General features: G+C 42.6%; 1 protein-coding gene across 2 annotated transcripts in view; it reads left to right on the top strand.

The window, feature by feature from the left end:
• COL8A1 (collagen type VIII alpha 1 chain) overlaps window positions 1-6698 on the top strand; it is a 150333-nt gene extending 143635 nt beyond the window's left edge. Inside the window, exon 4 of one of the 2 annotated variants that reach the window (XM_003261723.4) lies at window positions 1741-6698. In XM_003261723.4, the coding sequence (XP_003261771.1) occupies window positions 1741-3647 (1907 nt within the window). In that variant the 3' untranslated portion in view covers window positions 3648-6698. Of the gene's footprint in view, window positions 1-1737 lie in introns of both variants that reach the window. The other variant, XM_012501096.2, reaches the window with a different exon arrangement.
• Window positions 6699-24082: the final 17384 nt, after the last annotated feature.

Raw genomic sequence — 24082 nt, 5'->3', positions numbered from 1 at the left:
ATTATAACAGCATGTGCTGTGTATTTCAATAACAATTTGAGAAACGGTGACACCTTTCACATCTATTCTCTAATCTTGTAGTGTGGCTGTATTATTCTTATTCTTACTGTATAGATAGGCAAGCAGAGATGCTGATGGCTTAAGGGACCCAGTCACAATCTCACACCAAGACTGGAAAGATAAGCAGAGCTTCTTATTCCTAAATCAAGCTCTCAACTTCATCCATACTGTTTATCATTCTAAAATATCTTATTCATCTCTCCTACTTAAAAGCCAGATTTGCATATGAGAAATTATTTGTTAAATTAATGAACTAATATTTGATGCTTAGGAAATCCCACAGCACATTCAAGAAATTAAGCAAATCTACTAATTCTAAAGGAGAGATGTGGAAAGATGTTATTGAACCACACAAAAAATAACTCTATTCTTTCCTTTTATATTCCACATCATACTGTATTTAAGCATAAGAGGAAATATCTTGGCCATAAATTATTGTATTTAAAAACTTTGCCAGGCACAGGAAGAAAAATCCTGCATATTCTCTCTTAAATGTGGAATCTAAAATAATCGAACTCATAGAAACCCAGAGGAGAATGGTGGTTACCAGAGGCCCTGGGGTGGGGTAGGAGGGACAGAATGGAGAGATGATGATGAAAGGTTTAAAGCCTCAGTTAGGCAGCAGAACTAAGTTGTTTTTTGGATATCTATTGCATAGCATAGCGAGTATAGTTAATAATAATGTATTACACACTTCCAAATCACTGAAAGAGTAAATTTCAAATTTCTCATGAGATAAAAATAAGTATTTGAAGTGACAGATATATTTAGCTTGATTTAATTATTCCACATTGTATTCATGAATCATAGTATCACTTTGTACCCCATAAATAAAATACAACAATAATTTGGATAATGACTCCAATATTGTTTAAATACATACACACACACACACACACACACACACACGTATCCAGAGCAAATGAGATGAAAATATATATACATGTTAAGTGATTATATCTGAGTAGTGGGCTTATAGGCAAATGTGATTTTTCTTTATACATCTTTGAATCTTCCAAATTCACTATAATAAACACACCATAATATCTCCAAGTTTTATACTTGGAAAAATGTTTCTTCTTCATTACTTTTTAGCTACTTTACTTAACCAATGCTGATACAAGCAGCTTCACATATCAGTTATCAAAAAATACCTCAAATACATTAAAAAAATTGTCAGCTTGATTATTCTTTCTTATTTATTTATTTTTTTCTTTTTGGAGACAGAGTTTCGCTCTTTCACCCAGGCTGGAGTGCAGTGGTGTGATCTCGGCTCACTGCAACCTCTGCCTCCCAGGTTCAAGTGATTCTCCTGCCTCAGCCTCCCAAGTAGCTGGGACTACAGGCGTGTGCCACCACACCCAGCTAATTTTTGTATTTTTAGTAGAGATGGGGTTTCACTGTGTTGGCCAAGCTGGTCTCGAACTCCTGACTTCAGGTGATGCACCTGCCTGGGCGTCCCAAAGTTGTAGGATTACAGGCACTAGCCACCATGCCTGGCCTGATTTTTAAGTTCTAGAAGATGAGCATATTATTCCTAGTCTTTCCTCTTGATAAGCATTAGGCAAATGTGTCAGAACTAAATAATGGGTGTCAGTACATCGTTGATGTGAGAGACAATCTACTAATCAATCTCTCTCTCTCCCCCCATACCCCTTCTCTCTCTTCTCTTCCCAGTAGAAATACCATTAGCCAGTTTACGAGGGGAACAAGGTCCCCGTGGAGAGCCTGGCCCAAGAGGACCACCTGGGCCCCCTGGTTTGCCAGGTCATGGGATACCTGGAATTAAAGGAAAACCAGGGCCACAGGGATACCCAGGAGTTGGAAAGCCAGGTATGCCTGGAATGCCAGGGAAGCCAGGAGCCATGGGCATGCCTGGGGCAAAAGGAGAAATTGGACAGAAAGGGGAAATCGGGCCTATGGGGATCCCAGGACCACAAGGACCTCCAGGGCCTCATGGACTTCCTGGCATTGGGAAGCCAGGTGGGCCAGGGTTACCAGGGCAACCAGGACCAAAGGGTGATCGAGGACCCAAAGGACTACCAGGACCTCAAGGCCTTCGGGGTCCTAAAGGAGACAAGGGCTTCGGGATGCCAGGTGCGCCAGGTGTAAAGGGCCCTCCAGGGATGCACGGCCCTCCCGGCCCTGTTGGACTGCCAGGAGTGGGCAAACCAGGAGTGACAGGCTTCCCTGGGCCCCAGGGCCCCCTGGGAAAGCCAGGGGTTCCGGGAGAACCTGGGCCACAAGGCCCTATTGGGGTACCAGGGGTTCAAGGACCTCCTGGGATACCCGGAATTGGAAAGCCAGGCCAGGATGGGATCCCAGGCCAGCCAGGATTTCCAGGTGGCAAAGGGGAGCAAGGACTGCCAGGGCTACCAGGACCCCCAGGCCTTCCAGGGATTGGGAAACCAGGCTTCCCAGGACCCAAAGGTGACCGGGGCATGGGAGGTGTTCCTGGGGCTCTTGGACCAAGAGGGGAGAAAGGACCAATAGGTGCCCCAGGAATAGGGGGTCCTCCAGGAGAGCCAGGCCTGCCTGGAATCCCAGGTCCTATGGGCCCTCCAGGTGCTATTGGTTTTCCTGGCCCCAAAGGAGAAGGTGGGATTGTAGGGCCACAGGGGCCACCAGGTCCCAAGGGTGAGCCAGGGCTTCAAGGCTTCCCAGGAAAGCCAGGTTTCCTTGGTGAAGTAGGGCCTCCTGGCATGAGGGGTTTGCCAGGTCCCATAGGGCCCAAGGGGGAAGCTGGGCAAAAAGGTGTGCCAGGACTCCCTGGTGTTCCGGGGCTTCTCGGACCTAAGGGAGAGCCAGGAATCCCAGGGGATCAGGGTTTACAGGGCCCCCCAGGTATCCCAGGGATTGGGGGCCCTAGCGGTCCCATTGGACCACCTGGGATTCCAGGCCCCAAAGGGGAGCCGGGCCTCCCAGGGCCCCCTGGGTTCCCTGGTATAGGGAAACCCGGAGTGGCAGGACTTCATGGCCCCCCAGGGAAGCCTGGTGCCCTTGGTCCTCAAGGCCAGCCTGGCCTTCCAGGACCCCCAGGCCCTCCAGGACCTCCAGGACCCCCAGCTGTGATGCCCCCTACACCACCACCCCAGGGAGAGTATCTGCCAGATATGGGGCTGGGAATTGATGGCGTGAAACCCCCCCATGCCTACGGGGCTAAGAAAGGCAAGAATGGAGGGCCAGCCTACGAGATGCCTGCCTTTACCGCCGAGCTAACCGCACCTTTCCCACCGGTGGGGGCCCCAGTGAAGTTTGACAAACTGCTCTATAACGGCAGACAGAACTACAACCCGCAGACGGGCATCTTCACCTGTGAGGTCCCCGGTGTCTACTACTTTGCATACCACGTTCACTGCAAGGGGGGCAACGTGTGGGTTGCTCTATTCAAAAACAATGAGCCCATGATGTACACGTACGACGAGTACAAAAAGGGCTACCTGGACCAGGCATCTGGGAGTGCGGTGCTGCTGCTCAGGCCCGGAGACCGGGTGTTCCTCCAGATGCCCTCAGAACAGGCTGCAGGACTGTATGCCGGGCAGTATGTCCACTCCTCCTTTTCAGGATATTTATTGTATCCCATGTAAAAACAAAAAACAAAAAACAAAGAAAGAGATTTTATAGAAGAAAATGACACACCAGAAAAATCCAAATGAAAAACATAATTGCTTCAAAACATTTATACAGTTGGAAAGTTATATGTAAGTGAAAATTTGGACCATCATGTACAAATAAAAACTAAGATGCATGTTTAATACTCCACACAGCAGCCTGTAATTGCGAATGATGGGATAGATTTACGTATCAAGTACTGACACTTGGTTGTACCCACTGGAATCATATTAGCTGTTTTATGTTATATGCTTCCACAATAATCTGCTTATTCAGATCAGTCAAAATATATCAGTATGAAAGATCACTGCTAATGAAAGGCACTCACTCATATTGTTTACTTTAAAATATTTATAAATATGCCTTAAAGAAATATAAATGATAACAATTACATACCGTATTTACTTGCTTAATTTCCTCTGTATTTGTGTAGATACCTTGACATGGAATGTATGGTGGGGAGACCTGTAGTGTTACCACCCCAGTGGGAGGGGGCCCTGGGGACCCTGGTAATGCTTTAGTCAAAGGGATATCTCTCTCATATCAGAGGCTGTGTCTTTTAGTAACAGGAGTCCTCGCCAGAATTGCATGTCTGTTGTCTCTAAAAGAATGGGTGAACCAATCGGCCATTGTGAATTTATTCAGTGCCTTCTCTGTACCAAGCACTGGGTAAGGCACTTTTGTGGAGCATTAGACAGTAACCCTCAAGGAGCTAGAGAACCGGATGGAGACATGAGCAGTAATTAACTCACTTGTTCCCCAGAGTTTCTATTTGTTTTTTTTTTTCTGTGATTTATTTTCCTATTTTCTTTCCTCAATGTAATTTTTACTATGGCCCGACTAATATAAACACCTGGAAATTACAAGGAAAAAAAACTCTTCCTCCAATAACTTTCCAAATTTGTGGAATATTTATTTTTAGTAGCAGTTATCAGTTATGCTTATATAGCGTTAAAAATTCTCCTCCTTTGACCACACACACAACCACAGTGTGGTTCTAATCATGGAGATATCAGTAATTTTTAGTAACTGAATTTTGAAGACATTTCTCTGTTCAGCATGTATGCAAATTGATGTATAATCTGAGGTTACAAAGTCAATTTTTTTTTTTCTTTTGAGATGGAGTCTTACTCTGTCACCCAGGCTGGAGTGCAGTAGCACGATCTTGGCTTACTGCAACCTCCACCTCCTGGGTTCAAGCAATTGTCCTGTCTCAGCCTCCCAAGTACTGGGACTACAGTCTTGCGCCACCCTGCCTGGGTAATTTCTGTATATTTAGTAAAGATGGGTTTTCGCCATGTTGGCCAGGCTGGTCTCAAACTCCTGGCCTCAAGTGATGCACCTGCCTCAGCCTTCCAAAGTGCTGGGATTACAGGCATGAGCCACCACGCCCGGCCAAAGTCAATTTTCAAAATCCAAGCCATAATTGGTGAGGGGGGAGTTTCAAAATTACATAGAAAAATTAATATTTGAAAAAAATAATTCTGAAATTTCGAATTTAAAAACGGATGTGCTGCTTCTGGGTGTAGGTAGTAAAATTATAGGAAAACAACTGTTTCTTTAGAAGCGGACTGTGGAAGGGCTATGTAGAATGTCAAAGGGGAACAAGAGCCTGTGTTTTTAATGTCATCCTGTACTTGGCACAAATCAAAGGGCAATACAAGTCTGAAAAGGAGAAATAAATATTTTTCCAGGTTTTTGCTTGGGCACATACTAACTGCTTTGGGCATTCTAATCTGGTCTCCAAACACCGAAGACCCATTTCGAGCCTGCTATTAGCCTGCTGCTGACTCTATTAGTCACTTGGAGCAATAATGTGGGGTTATGGTGGTGGAATCTTGTATATTTTCGTCAAAAATAAAACCGTGAGTTAAGGGGATAGATATAGATGGAAAAATACACAAATAAATACGGTATGAAAACACATGGAAATGTGTCTTTGTCAAATCTGAATCATTATTACCATCACAAAAATTCTTCTCTTGGCAAATATCTCATTTCCCTATATAGTACACAAGCACCATTTCTTCTCAATTTTTAAGAAGAGAAATTAGTCCACTACCACAGGGGTTCTTGTCACTACTATTATACAACAATCTTTTCCCAACAAAAAGATGTCCTCCACAACCTTTGTTTTCAAAGCAGACAGCATCTATGTGGCCAAATATACTTTGGGTTGTTCTTGAGGATACTGGTTTGGGCTGATGACTATGGGGGCAACATGGATCCATTGGGCTCCTTCTGCTAAATAGCCACACCGAAATGGTTTAAAAGCAAGTCAGATCAGATGATTTGTAAAATTTTATTTGTATTTATCTGTACATGTATGGGCTTTTAATTCCCACCAAGAAAGAGGAAAATTATCTTTTTAGTTAAAACCAAATTTCACTTTTCAAAATATCTTCCAACTTATTTATTGGTTGTTACTCAATTGCCTATATATATATATGTGCGTGTGTGTGTGTGTGTATGTGTGCACATGTGTGTGTATGTGTATTATCAGACATAGGTTTCTAACTTTTAGATAGAAGAGGAGCAACATCTATGCCAAATACTGTGCATTCTACAATGGTGCTAATCTCAGATCTAAATGATACTCCATTTAATTTAAAAAAGAGTTTTAAATAATTATCTATGTGCCTGTATTTCCTTTTTGAGTGCTGCACAACATGTTAACATATTAGTGTAAAAGCAGATGAAACAACCACATGGTCTAAAGTCTAAGGATTGTGCTATAATCCCTATTTAGTTCAAAATTAACCAGAATTCTTCCATGTGAAATGGACCAAACTCGTATTATTGTTATGTAAATACAGAGTTTTAATGCAGTATGACATCCCACAGGGGAAAAGAATGTCTGTAGTGGGTGACTGTTTTCAAATATTTTATAGAATACAATGAACGGTGAACAGACTGGTAACCTGTTTGAGTTTCCATGACAGATTTGAGACTTGTCAATAGCAAATCATTTTTGTATTTAAATTTTTGTACTGATTTGAAAAACATCATTAAATATCTTTAAAAGTGTGTTTCTCATCTTGTCCATATCATTCAGTTGACACTGAACCTCACAAGTATTTTTAAATTCCTACTCTTAAGAATTAGCTACTGAAATAGAGACCTAAAATAAGCATAGCTTACACAGAACAATTTATTCCTCTTTGACATAAGGGCTCCTAGGGTAAGCAGTCTAGGACTCACATGGTAGTTCCAATCACTACCAGGCTCCTTCCATCTTATTGCTCTTCTACGTCAAGGGTGTTGCCGTCATCTCCACGGTCCAGGATACTAACCATCAGTCACATTCTATCCCCGGGGAGGATGAACAAAGCAGGAAGGACAGGACATGCTTTTTGTCTTAAAGGACTCAACCTAGCAGCCGCTTGGATCGCTCTCTCCCACATCCCGTGGCTCCAAATTTAGTCACATGACCACAAGAAGCTGTAAGGAAGTGTGGGAAATTGAACAGTCTATGTAACCATATGCCCAGCTAAAAATCAGTGGTTCTAGTAGTATGGGAGAAGAGATAATCGATATTAGCGAATAATTAGCTGCTGCATCTGCCACTTCCATCACAAAAGAAACAATGGCCATGGACTTCTCTTTTCCCACAAGAGACCAATCTTCAAATACTCCATTCTATTTCACTCTGCCACAAAAAAGCCAAATATTTTGAGGGGAGATAGTGGTGAGTGGAGGTAAAGGGAAGAAGCAGACCTGTTTGAAGAGCCTAAGGGTCTTAGTAAGACCCTGAGAAGAAAGAATTATTTTGTGATGACTTACCAATCCCAGAATGATCATAACTTACCATGTCTAAAATATTATAAAGAGATTATTCAAATCATTCAATAAGCAAGTATGTACCACCAGTCTATGGCTGGTTAACTTACTTGTTAAAACCATCAGGCTGGAAACGCAGGACTACAACTTCCATTCCCATACAGCCCAGTTAGTTTGGTTTTATTTCACAGCCAAATACACTTCCCTCACAGTCATCTTACTGGCATAGAGTGTTGTCACAAAAGTGAATGGAAGAACAGATAGAGGAAATGGAGGCAGGGAAGAATAAATGGTTAGAATTCGGAATGCTGAACAGCAGGGCAAATCTATCATCACTCTTACTAAATAAAGGAAATCAAAATACATCTTACAATGGGTGTATAGTACCCCTTTATATTAGAACACAAATAAAGTAGGCCCTACTTGGTGCCTGATATTACTAAGCAATGTGAGGCATACGAAAGGAGAGAAAACATCTCTTCTCCTTAAAAAATTATCTTCTGGGCCGGGCGTGGTGGCTCACACCTGTAATCCCAGCACTTTGGGAGGCTGAGGCAGGCAGACGATGGGGTCAAGAGACTGAGACTATCCTGGCCAACCTGGTGAAACCCCATCTCTACTAAAAATACAAAAATTAGCTGGGCATGGTGGCGCACGCCTGTAGTCCCAGTTACTCAGGAGGCTGAGGCAGGAGAATCGCTTGAACCCAGGAGGCAGAGGTTGCAGTGAGCCGAGATTGATCCACTGCACGCCAGCCTGGCGACAGAGCAAGACTCTGTAAAAAATAAATAAATAAAATTATCTTCTGCTTGGAGGATACCAAGATGTTTGTTAAACAGAAAATTGATTTCCAAGAGCAGAGCCTGCACAGAGCAGGGTGGTGTGATGTTGACTAGATTCATACATGCTAAAGAAATTCAGAAAGAGAAAGACAGTTCCATGCTGCCCTCTTCCTGGGAATACCTTCTCTGACCTGTCTGCTGGGTAAACTCCTCACCCTTCAGGGTCATTTTCTCCCCCACATCACCAACCTGCCTCATACATTCCTCTGTCCCTTCACTTTGTCTGCTTTGTAACTGAACCACTTGTCTTTCCTATTATAGTATAAGTTTCTTGTGAGCAGGCTAGTTCTTTCATTTTTTCATCCACAGTCCATCATAGAGTAGGGTCTAATACCAGCATGAGGAAAGAATGAATCTCTGAAGAACGCTGTGGGGTAAGGGGTGGGGGCAGGGAGTCCTAAACTGGATGTGAGGTTAGACCGAATGGCAGGAAACTCTCTTCTAGCTCAGGTATTCAAGATTATGTGAAAGCTAACTGTGGGATAAAAATTTCAGATTGTTTTTTGGAGAGCTGATTTTTAAAGAAATGTAGAATTTGGATGGAGGGATCATGAAAGCATCCCAACAGAAAGAGCTTCTCCTTCTCTAATCAAGAAGAGAAAACTAGGTGTGTATGTGTATGTGTCGAGTGGCAGGAGGAAAGGAAGTTGAGCTCAGGGAAATGGTCTGACTAGATCAGAGCATCTACCCAAGGACTAGTAAAGGAAATTAATTTAATAACTGAAGGAAGGTTAAGTGACACAGTGTTTTACAAACAGGGAAGAGACATTTCTATTTTTAATATGCAGTAAGATATTATAGGTCCTTAAGTAGGAAAATGGCATAAAAATAGGTATTTTGGAAAAATTATTTTGACGATGCTATGAAGCTGACACTGAAGAAGGCAGGTTACACGTAGTAAAACCAATTATAAGACCAGACCATCTTTTATGCAGAAATGAAATGTTGGGTGATGGTGAAGGACCCTAAATAGACCTTGCAAGTGAGGAGGTAGAAGCAGGTAGGTTCAGCTGTCAGGGTTTAAGGGCTGCATGACAACGAAGCTGTTTGAGGGCCTCAGAACTGAGATGACGAAGAATGGAAAAACTGAAGAGCTAGCTAAAAGACTGAATTGGACTTGGGGACAATACTAGATGGCCTTACAAGACAGAAGGAAGCTTGGCCCCAGAAGAAGGAAATTTGGCCCCAAATGGCAGTTTCCTCCCATTGACAAACTTGGAAAACAGGGATGGTGCCATCAACAGAAATGGGTAGGCCATCAGTAGAACCCATGCCAGGCAGGATACAGGAGAAGACACCAGTTTGTTTATAGACTTGTTGAATCTGACCTGATGGTGGGTTTTTTAGTTTGCTAGGGCTACCATTAACGAAGTGCCACAGACTGAGTAGGCTTAAATAACATACTTTATCACAGTCCTGGGACTAGAAGTTCAAGATCAAGGTATCAGCAGGGTTGGTTTCTTCTGAGGCCTCTCTCCTTGGCTCATAGATGGCCAGGATTTATCTATGTCTTCACATGATCTTCCCTCTATCTGTGTCCTAATCTCTGCTTTTTATAAAGACACCAGTCATATTAGATTAGGGTTTACCTTTGTGATCTCATCTTAACTTAATTGCTTAAAGGCCCTATTTCCATATATGTCACATTCGGAGGTCCTGAGGTCCTGCAGATTAGGACTTCAACATATGCATTTTGGGGGGACACAATTCAGTACGTAAAAGTGGAAGATGCCTGTGCTCCAAAGATGTGTTTTTGGCAGGAAGATGAAGGGTAGAACTGTGAGCACAGGGAGAGGCCTCATGGCCTCTTGTAATAAGAGGGAGAAAAAAGACTGACCTGTAATTAGTAACACCATTTGCAGAACAAAATAAATTGCTTTACAATTTCCTCCTTTATTTACTGCAGGAAGTTAGTTTAACACATCATTTCATCAAAGATACAGCAAAGGTAAACATCATCCAAATACATATGGAATTACAAGGAATTCCAAACACACAGCGCCAACATCGAGTTGAAACCAGTCATGTTTTATTATATTTTGGGAGTTTCTCTCCTTAGTGGTTCTTGTGACCATTAAAATGCAAATATTCATGCTCATTCCATATCCTGAATAACAAAAATATCTCTGAAGTAGCCTTAGAATTATCTTTAACGGAGAGTTGCACAGAATTTTGGATATTTCCTTTCATTTTACAGAACCAATACTTGTGTCCAGACAAATTTTATTCTCAAACAAGTTATTCTTTATGAGTCAAAATCATCTAATGAGTTTTATTATGAAAAAACTTTTTTTTGCTAATTCCTGAGGATACATGTAATGGAATTTAAATCAAAGTGGGGCACATCATCTCACTTTTACTAGTTATTCAGAAGCTTCTTTTGTGTGTTACTGAAACACTGGACCATCTAATCAAATTTTCCTTAGACATATCCAGAACCTTTCCAGAGACTTTTTTCTTTGCTATCTTACTGTAAGTAAAAATAGATTTGTATTAGAATCAAAGACACTTCTAAATTAAAGTTTATAAATCTTGAGGACATCTATATTTCACAAGCCTTATTAAAACCATCACAACCTAAAAATTAATTTTGTAATGAGCACAGCCAAGTCACTTCTCATCTGACAAGTGAGTGGCTGGCAGCAATTTTCACATCTGCTCTTCATTCGTGGGATGAGAGACACAGGGGAAAAGCTGATGGAACACTGATGACTCTCCACTTGCCTACTACTAATAATAGTCATCTTTCCTCAGCAAAGATGATGCTGTCCTTGCTATTTATTCTGCCAAAGAAGAGTCAAAATTTAAAAAAAAAACGTTAGGAGAGGGTTCTAGGGTCAAACCAAAAGAGAACAAATCTCAGCGCCTCTGTTTACCAGCTGTGATACCTTGAGTCAATTACTTAACCTCTTTAAACTTCAGTTTTTGCACTTACAAGATAGTAAATGATAACAGTGAGTATCTTCTACATTAGTTGGAAAGGGAGGTGAAGTAGTAGGGTGTGGTACGGAAGGTGTATTAGTCCATTCTCTCACTGCTACAAAGAAATACCTGTGACTGGGTAATTTATTATTTATTTATTTATTTTTGAGACAGGGTCTTGCTCTGTTGCCCTGGCTAAAGTACAGTGGTGCAATTATAACTCACTGCAGCCTTGAACTCCTGGGCTCAAGCAATCCTCCTGCCTCAGCCTCCCAAGTAGCTGGGACTACAGGCACACACCACCATGCCTGGCTAGAGACTGGGTAATTTATAAAGAAAAGTTTAATTGGCTCACAGTTCCACAGGCTGTACAGGAAGCATGGCAGCATCTGCTTCTGAGGAGGCCTCAGGAAGCTTTTATTCACGGTGGAAGGCAAAGTCAGAGCAGGCATCTTCTCATGGCTGGAGCAGGAGGAAGAGAGAAAGGGGGGAGGTGCTACACACTTTAAAACAACCAGATCTCATGAGAACTCACTCACTATCATGAGAACCACTGCATGGGGACAGCGCTAAATCATTTATGAAAAACTGCCTCCATGACCCAATCACCTCCCATGCCCCACCTCCCACATTAGGGCTACATTTTGACATAAGATTTGGGTGGGGACACAGATCCGAATCCTATCATTCCACCCTTGGCCCCTCCCAAATCTCATGTCCTTCTCACACTGCAAAATCCAATCATGCCTTCCCAACAGCCCCCCAAAGTCTTAACTCATTCCAACATTAACTCGAAAGTCTAAAGTCCAAAGTCTCATTTGAGACAAAGCTAGCCCCTTCCATCTATGAGCCTATAAAATAAAAAACAAGTTAGTTACTTCCAAGATACAATGGAGGTATAGGCATTGGGTAAATACTCCCATTCCGAAAGGGAGAAATTGGCCAAAACAAATGGGCTAGAGGCCCCATGCAAGTCTGAAACTCAGTAGGGCAGTCCTGAAATCTTAAAGATCCAAAACAATCTCCTTTGACTCCATGTCTCACATCCAGGGCACACTGATTCAAGGGGTGGGCTCCCAAGATCTTGGGCAGTTCCACCCCTATAGCTTTGCAGGGTTCAGCTCCCAGAGCTGCTCTCAAAGGCTGATGTTGAGTGCTTGTGGCTCTTCCAGGCAACAGATGCAAGCTGTTAGTGTATCTACCATTCCAGAGTCTGGAGGAAGGTGGCCCTCTGCTCACAGCTCCACTAGGCAATGCTCCAGTGGAGACTCTGTGTGGGAGCTACAGTCTCACGTTTCCCCTCTGCAATGCCCTGGTAGGGGTTCTCCATGAGGGCTCTGCCCCTTCAGCAGGCTACTGTCTGGACATCCAGGCTTTTCCATACATCCTCTGAAATCCAGGTGGAGGCTCCCAAGCCTCAACTCTTGCACTCTGCATACCCACAGGCTTAATAGCATGTGGAAACCACCAAGGCTTATGGTTTGCACCTTCTGAAGCAGTGGCCCAAGCTGTACCTGGGCCCCTTTGAGCCACGGCTGGAGCCAGAATGCCTGGGATGCAGGGAGCAGTGTCCCAAGCCTGCATAGGGTAGTCAGGCTCCGAGTGAGGCCCATAAAACCATTCTGTCCTCCCAGGCCTCCAGGCCTGTGATGGGAGGGGCTGCCACAAAGATCTCTGAAATGCCTTGGAGGTATTTCCCCCATTGTCATGGCTATCAGCATGTGCCTTCTTTTTAGTTATACAAATTTCTGCAGCCAGTCTGAACTGCTCCCCTGAAAATGGACTTTTCTACCACATGACTGGGTTGCAATTTTTCAAACGTTTGTTTTGCTTCCCCTTTAAACATAAGTTCTAGTTTTATGTCCTTTCTTTGCTCACACATTATTAGCATAGGTTGTTAGAAGCAGCCAGGCCACATCTTCAACACATTGCTGTTTAGAAATTTCTTCTGCCAGATACCCCAAATAATGACTCTCAAGTTCAAAGTTCCATAGATCCCTAGGGCAGGGGTACGATGCCACCAGGTTCTTTGCTAACACATAACAAAAGTAACCTTTGCTCCAGTTCCCAGTTCTTCACTTTCATCTGAGATCTCATTACCCTGGACCTCATTGTCCATATCATTAACAGCATTTTGGTCATAACAGTTTAACAAGTCTCCGGGAAGTTCCAAATTTTCCCTCATCTTCCTGTCTTCTTCTGAGCCCACCAAATTGTTCAAACCTCTGCCTGTTACCCAGTTCCAAAGCTGATTTCACATTTCCAGGTATCTTTATAACAATGCCCTACTCTTCAGTACCAATTTTCTGAATTAGTCTGTTCTTGCACTGCTATCAAGAAATACCTGAGACTGGGTAATCTACAAAGTAAAGAGATTTAATGGACTCACAGTTCTGCAGGCTGTACAGGAAGCACGGGCATCAGCTTCTGGGGAGGCCTCAGGGAGCTTCCAGAGGGGTAACAATTGCTACCATTTAGTGAGTGCCAACCATGTGCCACAAATTGCTTTAAATGTTTTTATGTATTGACTTAGTTACTCCTCATAATAATTTTATTATTAGCTCCACTTTACAGCTAAAGAAATGGAGGCACTGGGCATGGTGGCTACTCACACTGGTAATCCCAGCACTTTGGGAGGCCAAGGCACAAGGATCACTTGAGCCCCAGAGTTCGAGACCAGCCTGGGTAATATAGTGAGACCCTGTCTCTACAAAAAATATTTAAAAATTAGCCAGTGTGGTGGTGCGCACCTATAGTACCAGCTACTTAGGAGGCTGGGGAGGAAGGATCCCTTGAGCCTAGGAGTTCAAGCCTTCAGTGAGCTATGATTGTGCCTGCACTCCAGCCTAGGCAACAGAGTAAGACCCTGGAAAAAAAAAAAAAAAAAGAAAGAAAGAGAGAAAGAGAGAGAGAGAGAATGACAGAAAGAAAGAGAGAGAAAAGACAAGAAAAGAAACAGAGGCATAGTAACTTGTCCAAGATCTAATAAATGACAATGCCATGATTTTAATGCAGATATCTGGCTTCACAGTCCACACTCTCAGGTATTATGCCAGATTGCCTCCTCAAGGAAGGAGACAAAAGTTCTTAGCTATCTAAGAAGCAAACAACTGCCAGTGAGGGTTCAGGAGATGACAGGACTCTCTGTTGTTTCTTGATTATTGTGCTTACCAGAGACAATAGACATAGTCAGCTACAAAAAGACTATGACAGATGTCATGGTGACATTCCCATCCCTTAGAATATACAAAGGCAGCAGGTTTTGAAAAGGAAAGGGACCTACCTCACACTTATTAGGAAGACTACTATCAAAACAAACAAAACCAGATAATAACAAGTGTTAGCAAGGATGTGGAGAAACTGGAACCCTTGTGCACTGCTGGGGGGGAATGTAAAACTGGACCACTATGAAAAACAGTATGGTGGTTTCTCAAAAAATTAAAAATAGAGTTACCATATGATCAAGCATTTCCACTTCTGGGTATATACCCAAAAGAATTGAAAGCACGAATTCAAACATACATGTGTATATTCATGTTCATAGCAGCATTATTCACAATATCTAAAAGGTGGAATTAACCCAAGAGGCCACTAATGAATGAATGAATACACAAAATGTGGCCTATAATGCAATGGACTATTATTCAGCCTTAAAAAGAAAGAAAATTTTGACACATGCTATAACATGGATGAACCTGGAGGACATTATGCCAGTCACAAAAGAACAAATATTGTATGACTGTACTTATATGCAGTACCCAGAGTAGTCAAATTCATAGAGGTAGCAAGCAGAATGGTGGTTGCCAGTGGCTGGAGTGAGGGGAGTTTTTGTATAATGGGCACAGAGTTTCAGTTTTGCAAGATAAGAGTTCTGAGGATGAATGGTGGTGATGGTTGCACAACAATGTGAATGTACGTAACGCCACTGAACTAAACTGTACTTAATATACTTAAAAATGGTTAAGATAATAAATTTTATATTATGTATATTTTAGAATTTCAAAAAATGATGTTAAAAAGTAAAACTAAAGGGTAAACTATTTATCAATAGGAATAAAGCATAGGAGGCAATTGGAAATGACTTCTAGCAGTCTCCCTTACCTCCAAGTTCACTACACTTCTCACCAATCATGCATCAGGGGCCTAAGTAGCAACATTTTGATGGTCCAAAAACCACAAATCCCAGCTCTCCCAGGAAAGCTTCTGCAGACCATTATGGAAACTGCCACTTTCTGTGCCTCCTCTACTTCAGTGGATGTTACCTTCTAGAGACCTTAAGACCTGGCTGCTGGATGCAGATGCTCCACCTTCACCCATTAACTTCAAAGTACAAACTCAAATGACTGGATTTCCTTTTCCTCAGGCCCAAATATGCAATCTGCATGCCAATTCTCTCACTACAAAAGCAAAGTTAACGATCAGGTTTTTCTTCCCCTAAATGAAAGGATATTTACAGAGTCCATACATACTCAAGATATAAGATTAGAAAAAGAGGCCGGGCGCGGTGGCTCAAGCCTGTAATCTCAGCACTTTGGGAGGCCGAGGCGGGCGGATCACGAGGTCAGGAGATCAAGACCATCCTGGCTAACACGGTGAAACCCCGTCTCTACTAAAAATACAAAAAAAAAAAATTAGCCGGGCGTGTTGGCGGGCACCTGTAGTCCCAGCTACTCGGGAGGCTGAGGCAGGAGAATGGCGTGAACCCGGGAGGCGGAGCTTGCAGTGAGCGGAGATCGTGCCACTGCACTCCAACCTGGGGGACAGAGCAAGACTCCGTCTCAAAAAAAAAAAAAAAAAAAAGATTAGAAAAAGGAAGCTTTAATTCAGCCACCTGACCTCAGCAGGCCCTGTCAGGAGAAGGAAGGAAAATCCACTGCCAATCTAGGCAGGGATCAATAAAGGAATATGGTTTTGGCAGCTTGCAGGTCCCTAAGGAACAAGGTCTCCCTCTCGTGGCCATGATAGAAACAGCAGTTCAACAAGCAGGTTTCAGTCAATTTTTTTCTTACAGGAATTCTGTTATGTCAGACATTCAGAAAGGTCATAGTGGGAATGGGTAGCCTCTGCTCCATGATGTCTTGGACCACAGCTTGGGATCAATCAACAGCTGGTGACTGGAATCACCTGGGGGAATCTTTATTTATAGGTCTGGCTGTGGATGCTGTCAGCAGGGACCTTAGCTGAGCTGTGGGCCAGAATAGCTACACGTGTTCTTTCCACAGGGTTTCTCTGTGTGGGCTAACTTTGAGCTTTCTCAGAGTGATGCCTGGGTTCCAAGTGAGCATCCGAAGGAAGCAAGGTGGAAATGCACAGAATTTTAGGGATCTAGCCTCAGAAGTCACCAAACATCATTTCTACCATGTTCTCTTGGTTGACATGGTTCTGCCCAGGTTCAAGGAAAGGGAACACAGATCCCACCACTCAATGGGAGAACTGTCAAGGTCAGATTACAAGAAGAGTATGTGAGATGGGGGATATTGGTGGCCATTTTTGAAAAATACAATCTACCACATTGTCCACCTGGTTGGTCAATGCTTCACTTGTAGTGGACACTCTGGTGGACACACACGTGCCACAAAGATACACACACTTTGTGCTCACTCCTTTAGGTCCCTCCACATGCCTCTTCCTCAGGTCTCTTTATTATTGAACTTCACATATTCTATCTTAGAGGCCTTTCACCCAATCAACCATACCATTCACTGTTGCTCAAGGCCCTACATTTACACTGACCTCAGACTATTTTCTCCATTCAAAGGAGATGAATGCATGTACTGAAGCTCTGCCAACCAGGATTCTGTTCACCTCTGTCCTTTAGGGCTCCTCCCTGAGTGGCACCGCAGTATAGTAGCGATCCATTTTCAGTTCTACCAACATGCCAAGTTTAACCAGTTTTGAGCATTTTCCAACATTATCAGCTGGTCATAGAGAATAACCCAGAGGACATAGGTGTGAGCTGAGAAACACAAAAGGCAAGGAGCTCTGAGCCATCTGTTCACGTATCTTGTGACTTTTGGACTTGCTTAGATGTGCTCGCATGTATACCATTTCTGTTGTTCAGTGGATTGTTACTGTGAGCACCCAACCTTACAATAGCCAGTTCCTGAAGGGCGGTTCTGGTCATATAGTCATTTGATATTCCATCGTCAAGTGCCTGTTTCTGCTAGGACTCAACATTTTGCCCACAGCTGCTTTTCAAATGGTTTGGCTGAAGAGGCAAAGCTGTACTAGAAAATCCTTGGAGCAGGCACTTTGATTCTCTCTTTAGGATCTGCCAGAGATTCCATACAGCATCATTATCTATCACCCAGCAGCTTTGGATCTGCCATGTCATTATGGCCTGAGTGGCAGGGCAGCTTGTGCCGTAGCCGAGACTTGCTGCTGAGCCCTCCCTTCTCTTGACCCTATTCAAAAATGGCAGCCTTTTGAGTCACCTGATATTGAGTTAGAACACTATTTCCAAATGTGGCATAGGCTATCTGCACAAAATACTGTTTCTCTTAGTGGAAGATGAGAGATACAAAAAATTTTCCTTTACATTGAAGGGGATTCCCAGGCATGCCTCAGATCACCAAACTCCTAAAAATATAATCAACGTTGCAGGTCCCTGAACATTTGTAATTTCTCTCTCACCCTCTGGCATACATGTATTTTACTAGGGCATCCAGAATACTTGCCATTACCTGCTCTCTAGATCCAATTAACACTATGTCATCAATACAACGGATCAATGTTTTGTTTTGAGAAAAAAACAGTCTTTTTGAACTATATGATGACGGATAACAGGAGAGTTAACCAGCCCTGAGAATGTTCACAGCAAAATATCCACAGCCTTGAGTTAATCTGAACTCAATCTGTCCAAGTGAATGCAAATTGCTTTTGATCTTCCTTCCTCACAGAGATTGAACTGAACATATTTGCCAGATCAAAATCACACATGAAGTGCTAGTGGCTATGTTAATTGATTTAACCAAAAATACATTATCTGTTACAGCTTCTCTGATTAGGGATACCATTGATTCAGTTTACAGTAGTCTACTATTATTTGCCATGGTCCACCTGGCTTCAAAGGGATCATACTGGTTAACTGAACTCCTTAGTCACCATTAGTCTTTCAAGTTGGCATTAATCTCTGCAATTCCACTGGACTGAGGTATGGCCTATGATTTATTATCTTTGCCAAGGAGTAAGGGAGAGGGATACAGTTTCAGGGACTTCCACTAGGCCCTTCCTACCATAATGGTTCATATTTCATTGGTCAGAGGACCAGTGTAATGGTTCTATTAGCTGCTATCACAATTATGTACACAGTAACCGGGGAATGACCATAAGTTTATGGACCCATGACAGCCAGTGTGAAACAGATTAGAAAAAGTATCCTATCACCCAGCCACTGCATGCCCCACTCTGACAGGGGTTTATGGTGCACCTTAGACTCCCTGATATCGATGTAGTTCACCCTGTATCTGACAGCCCTTGAAAGAGCTAGGAATTCCCAATTTCTCCAGTATGGTTCCTCTGAAAAAATGGCCACAGGTTCCTGTGGAAAAAGTATGGGTAAATACTATATATATTTGTGGTGTTGCAGGGGGTCTTCCTCAGGGGGATCCAGATTCTCTTTAATTGATGAGCTCTGGGTTTCCAAACTGGCTCACATCTGGAAACCGGTCGAGAGATCATACTATTCTATTTTGGCAGTTGACATGTGCCTTCTGTTCACCAGCTCAAGTTCATTGTTATTGCTGTTATATAATTCAATCAACACTTTCATTAGCTTTCTATCTATCTTGCCCCTAGGAATATCATAGTCTATGGAACACCACAGATATCCTGAATATCAAGGACCTCTGACTGTAATTACATCCATTTTGCTTCTGATGATTCCGCGCTGCCAAATGCCTTTGCTATTCTAGGATTCTACGGTACCTATTGACACTAGAGCATCATTCCTAGCCTGCACAGGACAGTCGCCATTAAGACTCTCAGCCAAGTTGGTACTCAATCACTACAGTAATCTTATTGCATTAGTGAAAAGATTGTCCTCTGGCCCTCCCAGGGAACACAGTGAGCTGACAGGTTCTTTGGTCTTAAAAAACAAATACATTCTAAAAAAAAGTCCAGGGCTCTGAGCCTTCTGACTCTTTCCTTAATAATCTGCCAAGGCAGTTCTGACGTCTCCATCTCATTTACCGTAGCTCACCATTGTGTCTAAGCTTCAAGTTACCTCACAAAATTGTTGGTTCTTGCTGACATAGAGAAAACCTATAGCTTTTCTCATGAATAAGTAATTTTCTCCTGTAGTAGGTACTATACTTTCCACTCTCTCTATGCTGAGATTTAACCCTAGTTCTTGGTGAAGAGGAAATTTAGAGAGGTGAAAGCAGATCCTAAGACAATTAGACAACAAAAACATCATGTTTGTGAGGTGCTCAGAGAATGAAGCTATCAGTATGATGGAAATGGTCAATCACAGCTGCAGAGCGGCTCAGACAGGGGTCAAAGGAAAATGGAGCAGGTTATCAACAGTATTGCTTCAAAGTCATAATGAAAGAAGAGGACGGTATGAAAAAAACCAGGAGGATTTTAATAGAATCCAAATCTTTACATACACATACAAATCTTTCCAGGAAATTCCACCAAGCAACCAGCATTGAGAACCATTGTCCTAAATTATTGGGTTTCAAAATTCATTGAGAAAAGAAAAGTCACAAGATAGGAATGGCTTCATCGTCCTGCCATCTCAGGAATCTTCTTAAAATGAAGTGACCCTGCTCCTATCAGATGGCATCTCCTCCATGTGGCTCTGAATCTCCATCTGTTTCCCCTTTGCAAGAACTTGACTCTTGCAATTATCCCCTTTTCCTTGACTCTCAGCAGTGCACCCTTGTCTCGGGACTACTCTTCTTTCTTGATTCGACGGGATCATATTTGTATCGCTCTCCTCCTCCCTCTGGCTATTTTCTCCTGGGCTCTTTGGCCTCTCCTCCTACACCTGACATCTAAATAGTGGAGGCCCAGGAACTCTTTTCTGCTCTCTACACTGTCTCCCTAAGTAATCTCATCCCGTCCCACTTCTCTTCATTTCCATTTCTACCATCAAATTCCAAGACACTGCTATCTCGCTTTGATGACTACGAGAGCCTCCAACCTAGTCTTTCTGTTTGTACTATTACTACACATCATCCAGCTTAAAAAACATAAGCAGATCTCACAGCCTAAAAATTCCCCAGTGGTTTCCTGCTTGAAATCCTTATGATTTCTGAGAAGCTCTTTCAGGTATGGCCCCCATCTACTTCTCCATCTTCATCTCTTGCCACGGTCCTCCACTAACCCTCCCACCTAGGTCACAATTGCTATGTAGTTCCTTTATAGCACTTTTATCTTTTAGCTGAATTTATCATTTTTATCTCAATTTATTTATTCATTTAGTTGTCTTTTGTCTCCTTTGTCCTTATTGTTTATGGTCTGTTTTGTCCTTGTCTAAGGCCTACCTCATCATTTTACCCCCTAAACTGTTCCAACTGTTCCCTCCTCATTTTACTAGTCCCATCTAAGATGTTGTTTTTTTTTTTTTTTAGTTTTTAAGATTTGAACCTTTAGATTTTTTTTACTTCTGTTTTCCTCACCATCCTATTTCCAAAATATTAGCACAAATTGATGGTTATGCTCCTTATTTTGGTTCTTCCTTTTTTTTCTATATTATTGTTACCCTAGTGCAGTGACTGTGGGTCATTTTGGGGACACAGACCACATTGAGAGTGCTATGAAAGTCATGGGGCAGATGGGAAATCACTTACTAGTAACTCAGCAAGTTACTTAATTCTCTGTGCCTTAGTTTCACCATCTATAAAATGGAAAGAAAAACAGTATAAAACTGGAGCAGATGCTTTTTATGCCCCTTAGCTCATTTTGAAAGTGGCTTAGCCACGGAGGAAAGTTCTGGGCACACTGTCATCATCCCACCTCAAGTGAGCTGAGGTATACTGCTCTATGCTTCTGCCTCAGGGCTTTCTCCAGCAGCAGCACAGCCTGGGAATATCTGCCAATTCATATCCCTGGCAACAACCCTCACTCAATGGTGGATGACAGTCAGTGGATAAGTGTCCTAGCCTTCTGTCCTTTTGAAGATGCTATGTTGTCTGGGGTGTATACCCTGGGGTTCATTGTGGTGCACCAGAAAAATTTAGGACCTGGGCACACACGAGGAGGTTAGGAGCGTACATTTAACAGGCAGAAGAGAAGAGAAAGAGGTGTCTTCTTTTTACAGAGAAAAGGGTCTCCAAGCAGAAAAGACTGGCTGGTGGCGGAATGTGCCGAATTTTCTAGTCCAGTTTGAGGAGGCGGTGTCTGATTTACATAGGGCTCACAGATTGGTTCAACCAGGTATGATGTTTTCATAGCACACGGGGAAGGCTGGTCACTCCACCCTAATCTTATTATGCAAATGTGCTTTCCAGTTGATCAGTGCCATCTTGCCTGCTCCTTGCAGTACACATGGCTGGCAGAGAAGGGAAGACGAAGGCGCCATTTGAACATGTCTAGTCCTTAGTTCCTGCCAGCATTCATTCATGTAAGCTCCCAGCTTGCAGGCTGCTCTTTGTTAGAAAATTATTTGGGGCTGCTTTTCATTAAAAAGAAAAGCCTTACTGAGGACTCCCATACCCTTACTATCTGTCTAAGTAATTTCTCCTTAACTCCTGTACCACTTTATGAGGCTAATTCTGGGGTATATCCTACTTTTTTCAGAGGGTCTCCAACAGGATAAAGAGCCAGTTATTGTCTATATCAAAAAAAGTTTAATATCAATCCTCCTTCCTTGTCTCATTCTCTCTGCCTTTATTCCTGCATCCTGGTATCACCTCCCAAATAAACTACTTGCACCCAAGCCTTTGTCACTGGCTCTGCTTTGAGGGGAACCCTAAGTAGGCAGTTGATTTTATCAGTTGGGGTCCTACCATGCAAAAGATGACCCATTTAAGCTGGAAAACTAAAAAGAATTTAGTAAGGGGAGTATTTCTGAACATGAGGTCGGGTTAGGGAAATGAAACATGGTGTAGAACCCCAGGACTAGTAATGGTGGGGAGCAGTTACCAGTCCTAAGTCTGAAGAGGCAAAGGCAGTAAGTAGTTACTAGACTCAGAAGAAAGAATTGAGGAGAGCTGCTGAACTAGAGCTATGGCCTTCAGTAAAGGGACCAGCATCAGGACTCAAGTGAGACAAGCATTCTCAGGTTGGTGTCAGTGTCAGCCTGAGAGGGACTGCCTCCTTAAATCTGGTGTCCTAGGTCTCTGCTTTCCTCACCCTAGTCCCAGCACAGTATCTCATGGAGTTATGATTAAATGAAGTAAGATATAAGAGGCATAGAGAGGTACCTACAACATGCTATTGTTGATATTGTTACTACCATTATTGTCTACATGATGCAAAAGTTTGAATACATTATGACGGTTCCTGAAGTACACTTACAGGCTGGGCTTATTGACTAAGAACCTCTGCACTGATTAAGACCTTTTCATTGTGTGGTGACCGTTCACGAAACAGCCTTCAAACTTTATCGCTCTCTTACTAATTCAGTTTTTGCCCATCTTTCACATCATGGCATCCATAGAAAATGGTAATATTTGTACAACACTAGAGTGAAAAGATGATGATACCCTCGACCTGAGGCAACTGCCCCAAAGTCACTGCTTCCTCCAAAGACTGCGGGGGTCAGTCTTCGACCCACCCATGCCAGGTGGGAAGCTCTGCTCAAACCCATTATCCATCCTGCACAGTAATACCAATTTAGCTTTCCTAAAACAATACTTCCATCATGTCCTTTGCCTCTAATAACAACAACAAAAATTCAGAATTCTTGGTCTGATACTCAAGATTAAGACATGGAGTTGGAAGAGACTACAGGAATCATGAAATTTCTCCCCTTTATTTTACAGACTCACAAAGAAAGGCCCAGCAAAGTTTAATAACTTATTCAAAGCAACATTCCAATCTTTCTGCCAAGGAACTATTATTTACCCTATCCATTTTTGCCGACAGACATCCACTGTCAAGTGCTACCTCCCAGTTCACCCCATTGGGAAACGAATGCTTCCTCCTTTAAACTCTAATTAAATACTCATTCAGATACTGAACAGTAAGAGGGAGCAGAAAAAGACCTAATAGTTATTTCAGCCTGAGCTTCCCTGTGTTAGATGATATGATCAGATATGGGAGAGTATGGTTTTACAATACATTGATTTATAAACCAGGATGCCTATTCACTAATAACCAATTCACTAACAACAGAACAAATAGAACAGAAATGGATGCTACAACTTAGGTTGGCTATTCAATATAATCTGGGGTCAGTAAACTTTTTTCTGTAAAGTTAGAGCAAATATATGAGGGAATAGTAATAAATAGTAAATATATGAGGGCTACAAACAGACTCTGCTGCATATTTTTCTTTACCTTTTTTTTGTTGTTGTTGTTTTGTTCTGTTTCTTACAATGCTTTAAAAATGTAAAAAATGGCTGGACACAGTGGCTTAGGCCTCTCAACACTTTGGCAGGCTGGAGTGGGAGGACTGCTTGAAGCCAGGTGTTTAAGACCAGCCTGGGCAGCAAAATGAGACGCCATATCTACAAAAAACAAAAACAACAACAAAATAACCAAGCATGGTGGCATGTGCCTGTAGTCCCAGCTACTCGGGAGGCTGAGGCGAGGTGGAATATAATGTAAGACCATTCATAGTTCATGGTACAAAACAGGTATGAATTCCCATTAATGCACAGACACTCCATAATTTAGTATTGCCAGACTTCTTTTTTTTTTTTTTTTTGAGACGGAGTTTCGCTTTTGTCAACCAGGCTGGAGTGCAATGGTAC

The sequence above is a fragment of the Nomascus leucogenys genome, chromosome 21 (assembly GCF_006542625.1).
Source record: "Nomascus leucogenys isolate Asia chromosome 21, Asia_NLE_v1, whole genome shotgun sequence".
In the NCBI taxonomy this organism is placed as follows: domain Eukaryota; kingdom Metazoa; phylum Chordata; class Mammalia; order Primates; family Hylobatidae; genus Nomascus; species Nomascus leucogenys.
The sequence above is the reverse complement of the archived record's forward strand: the minus strand, read 5'-3'. Positions and strand labels throughout refer to the sequence as shown.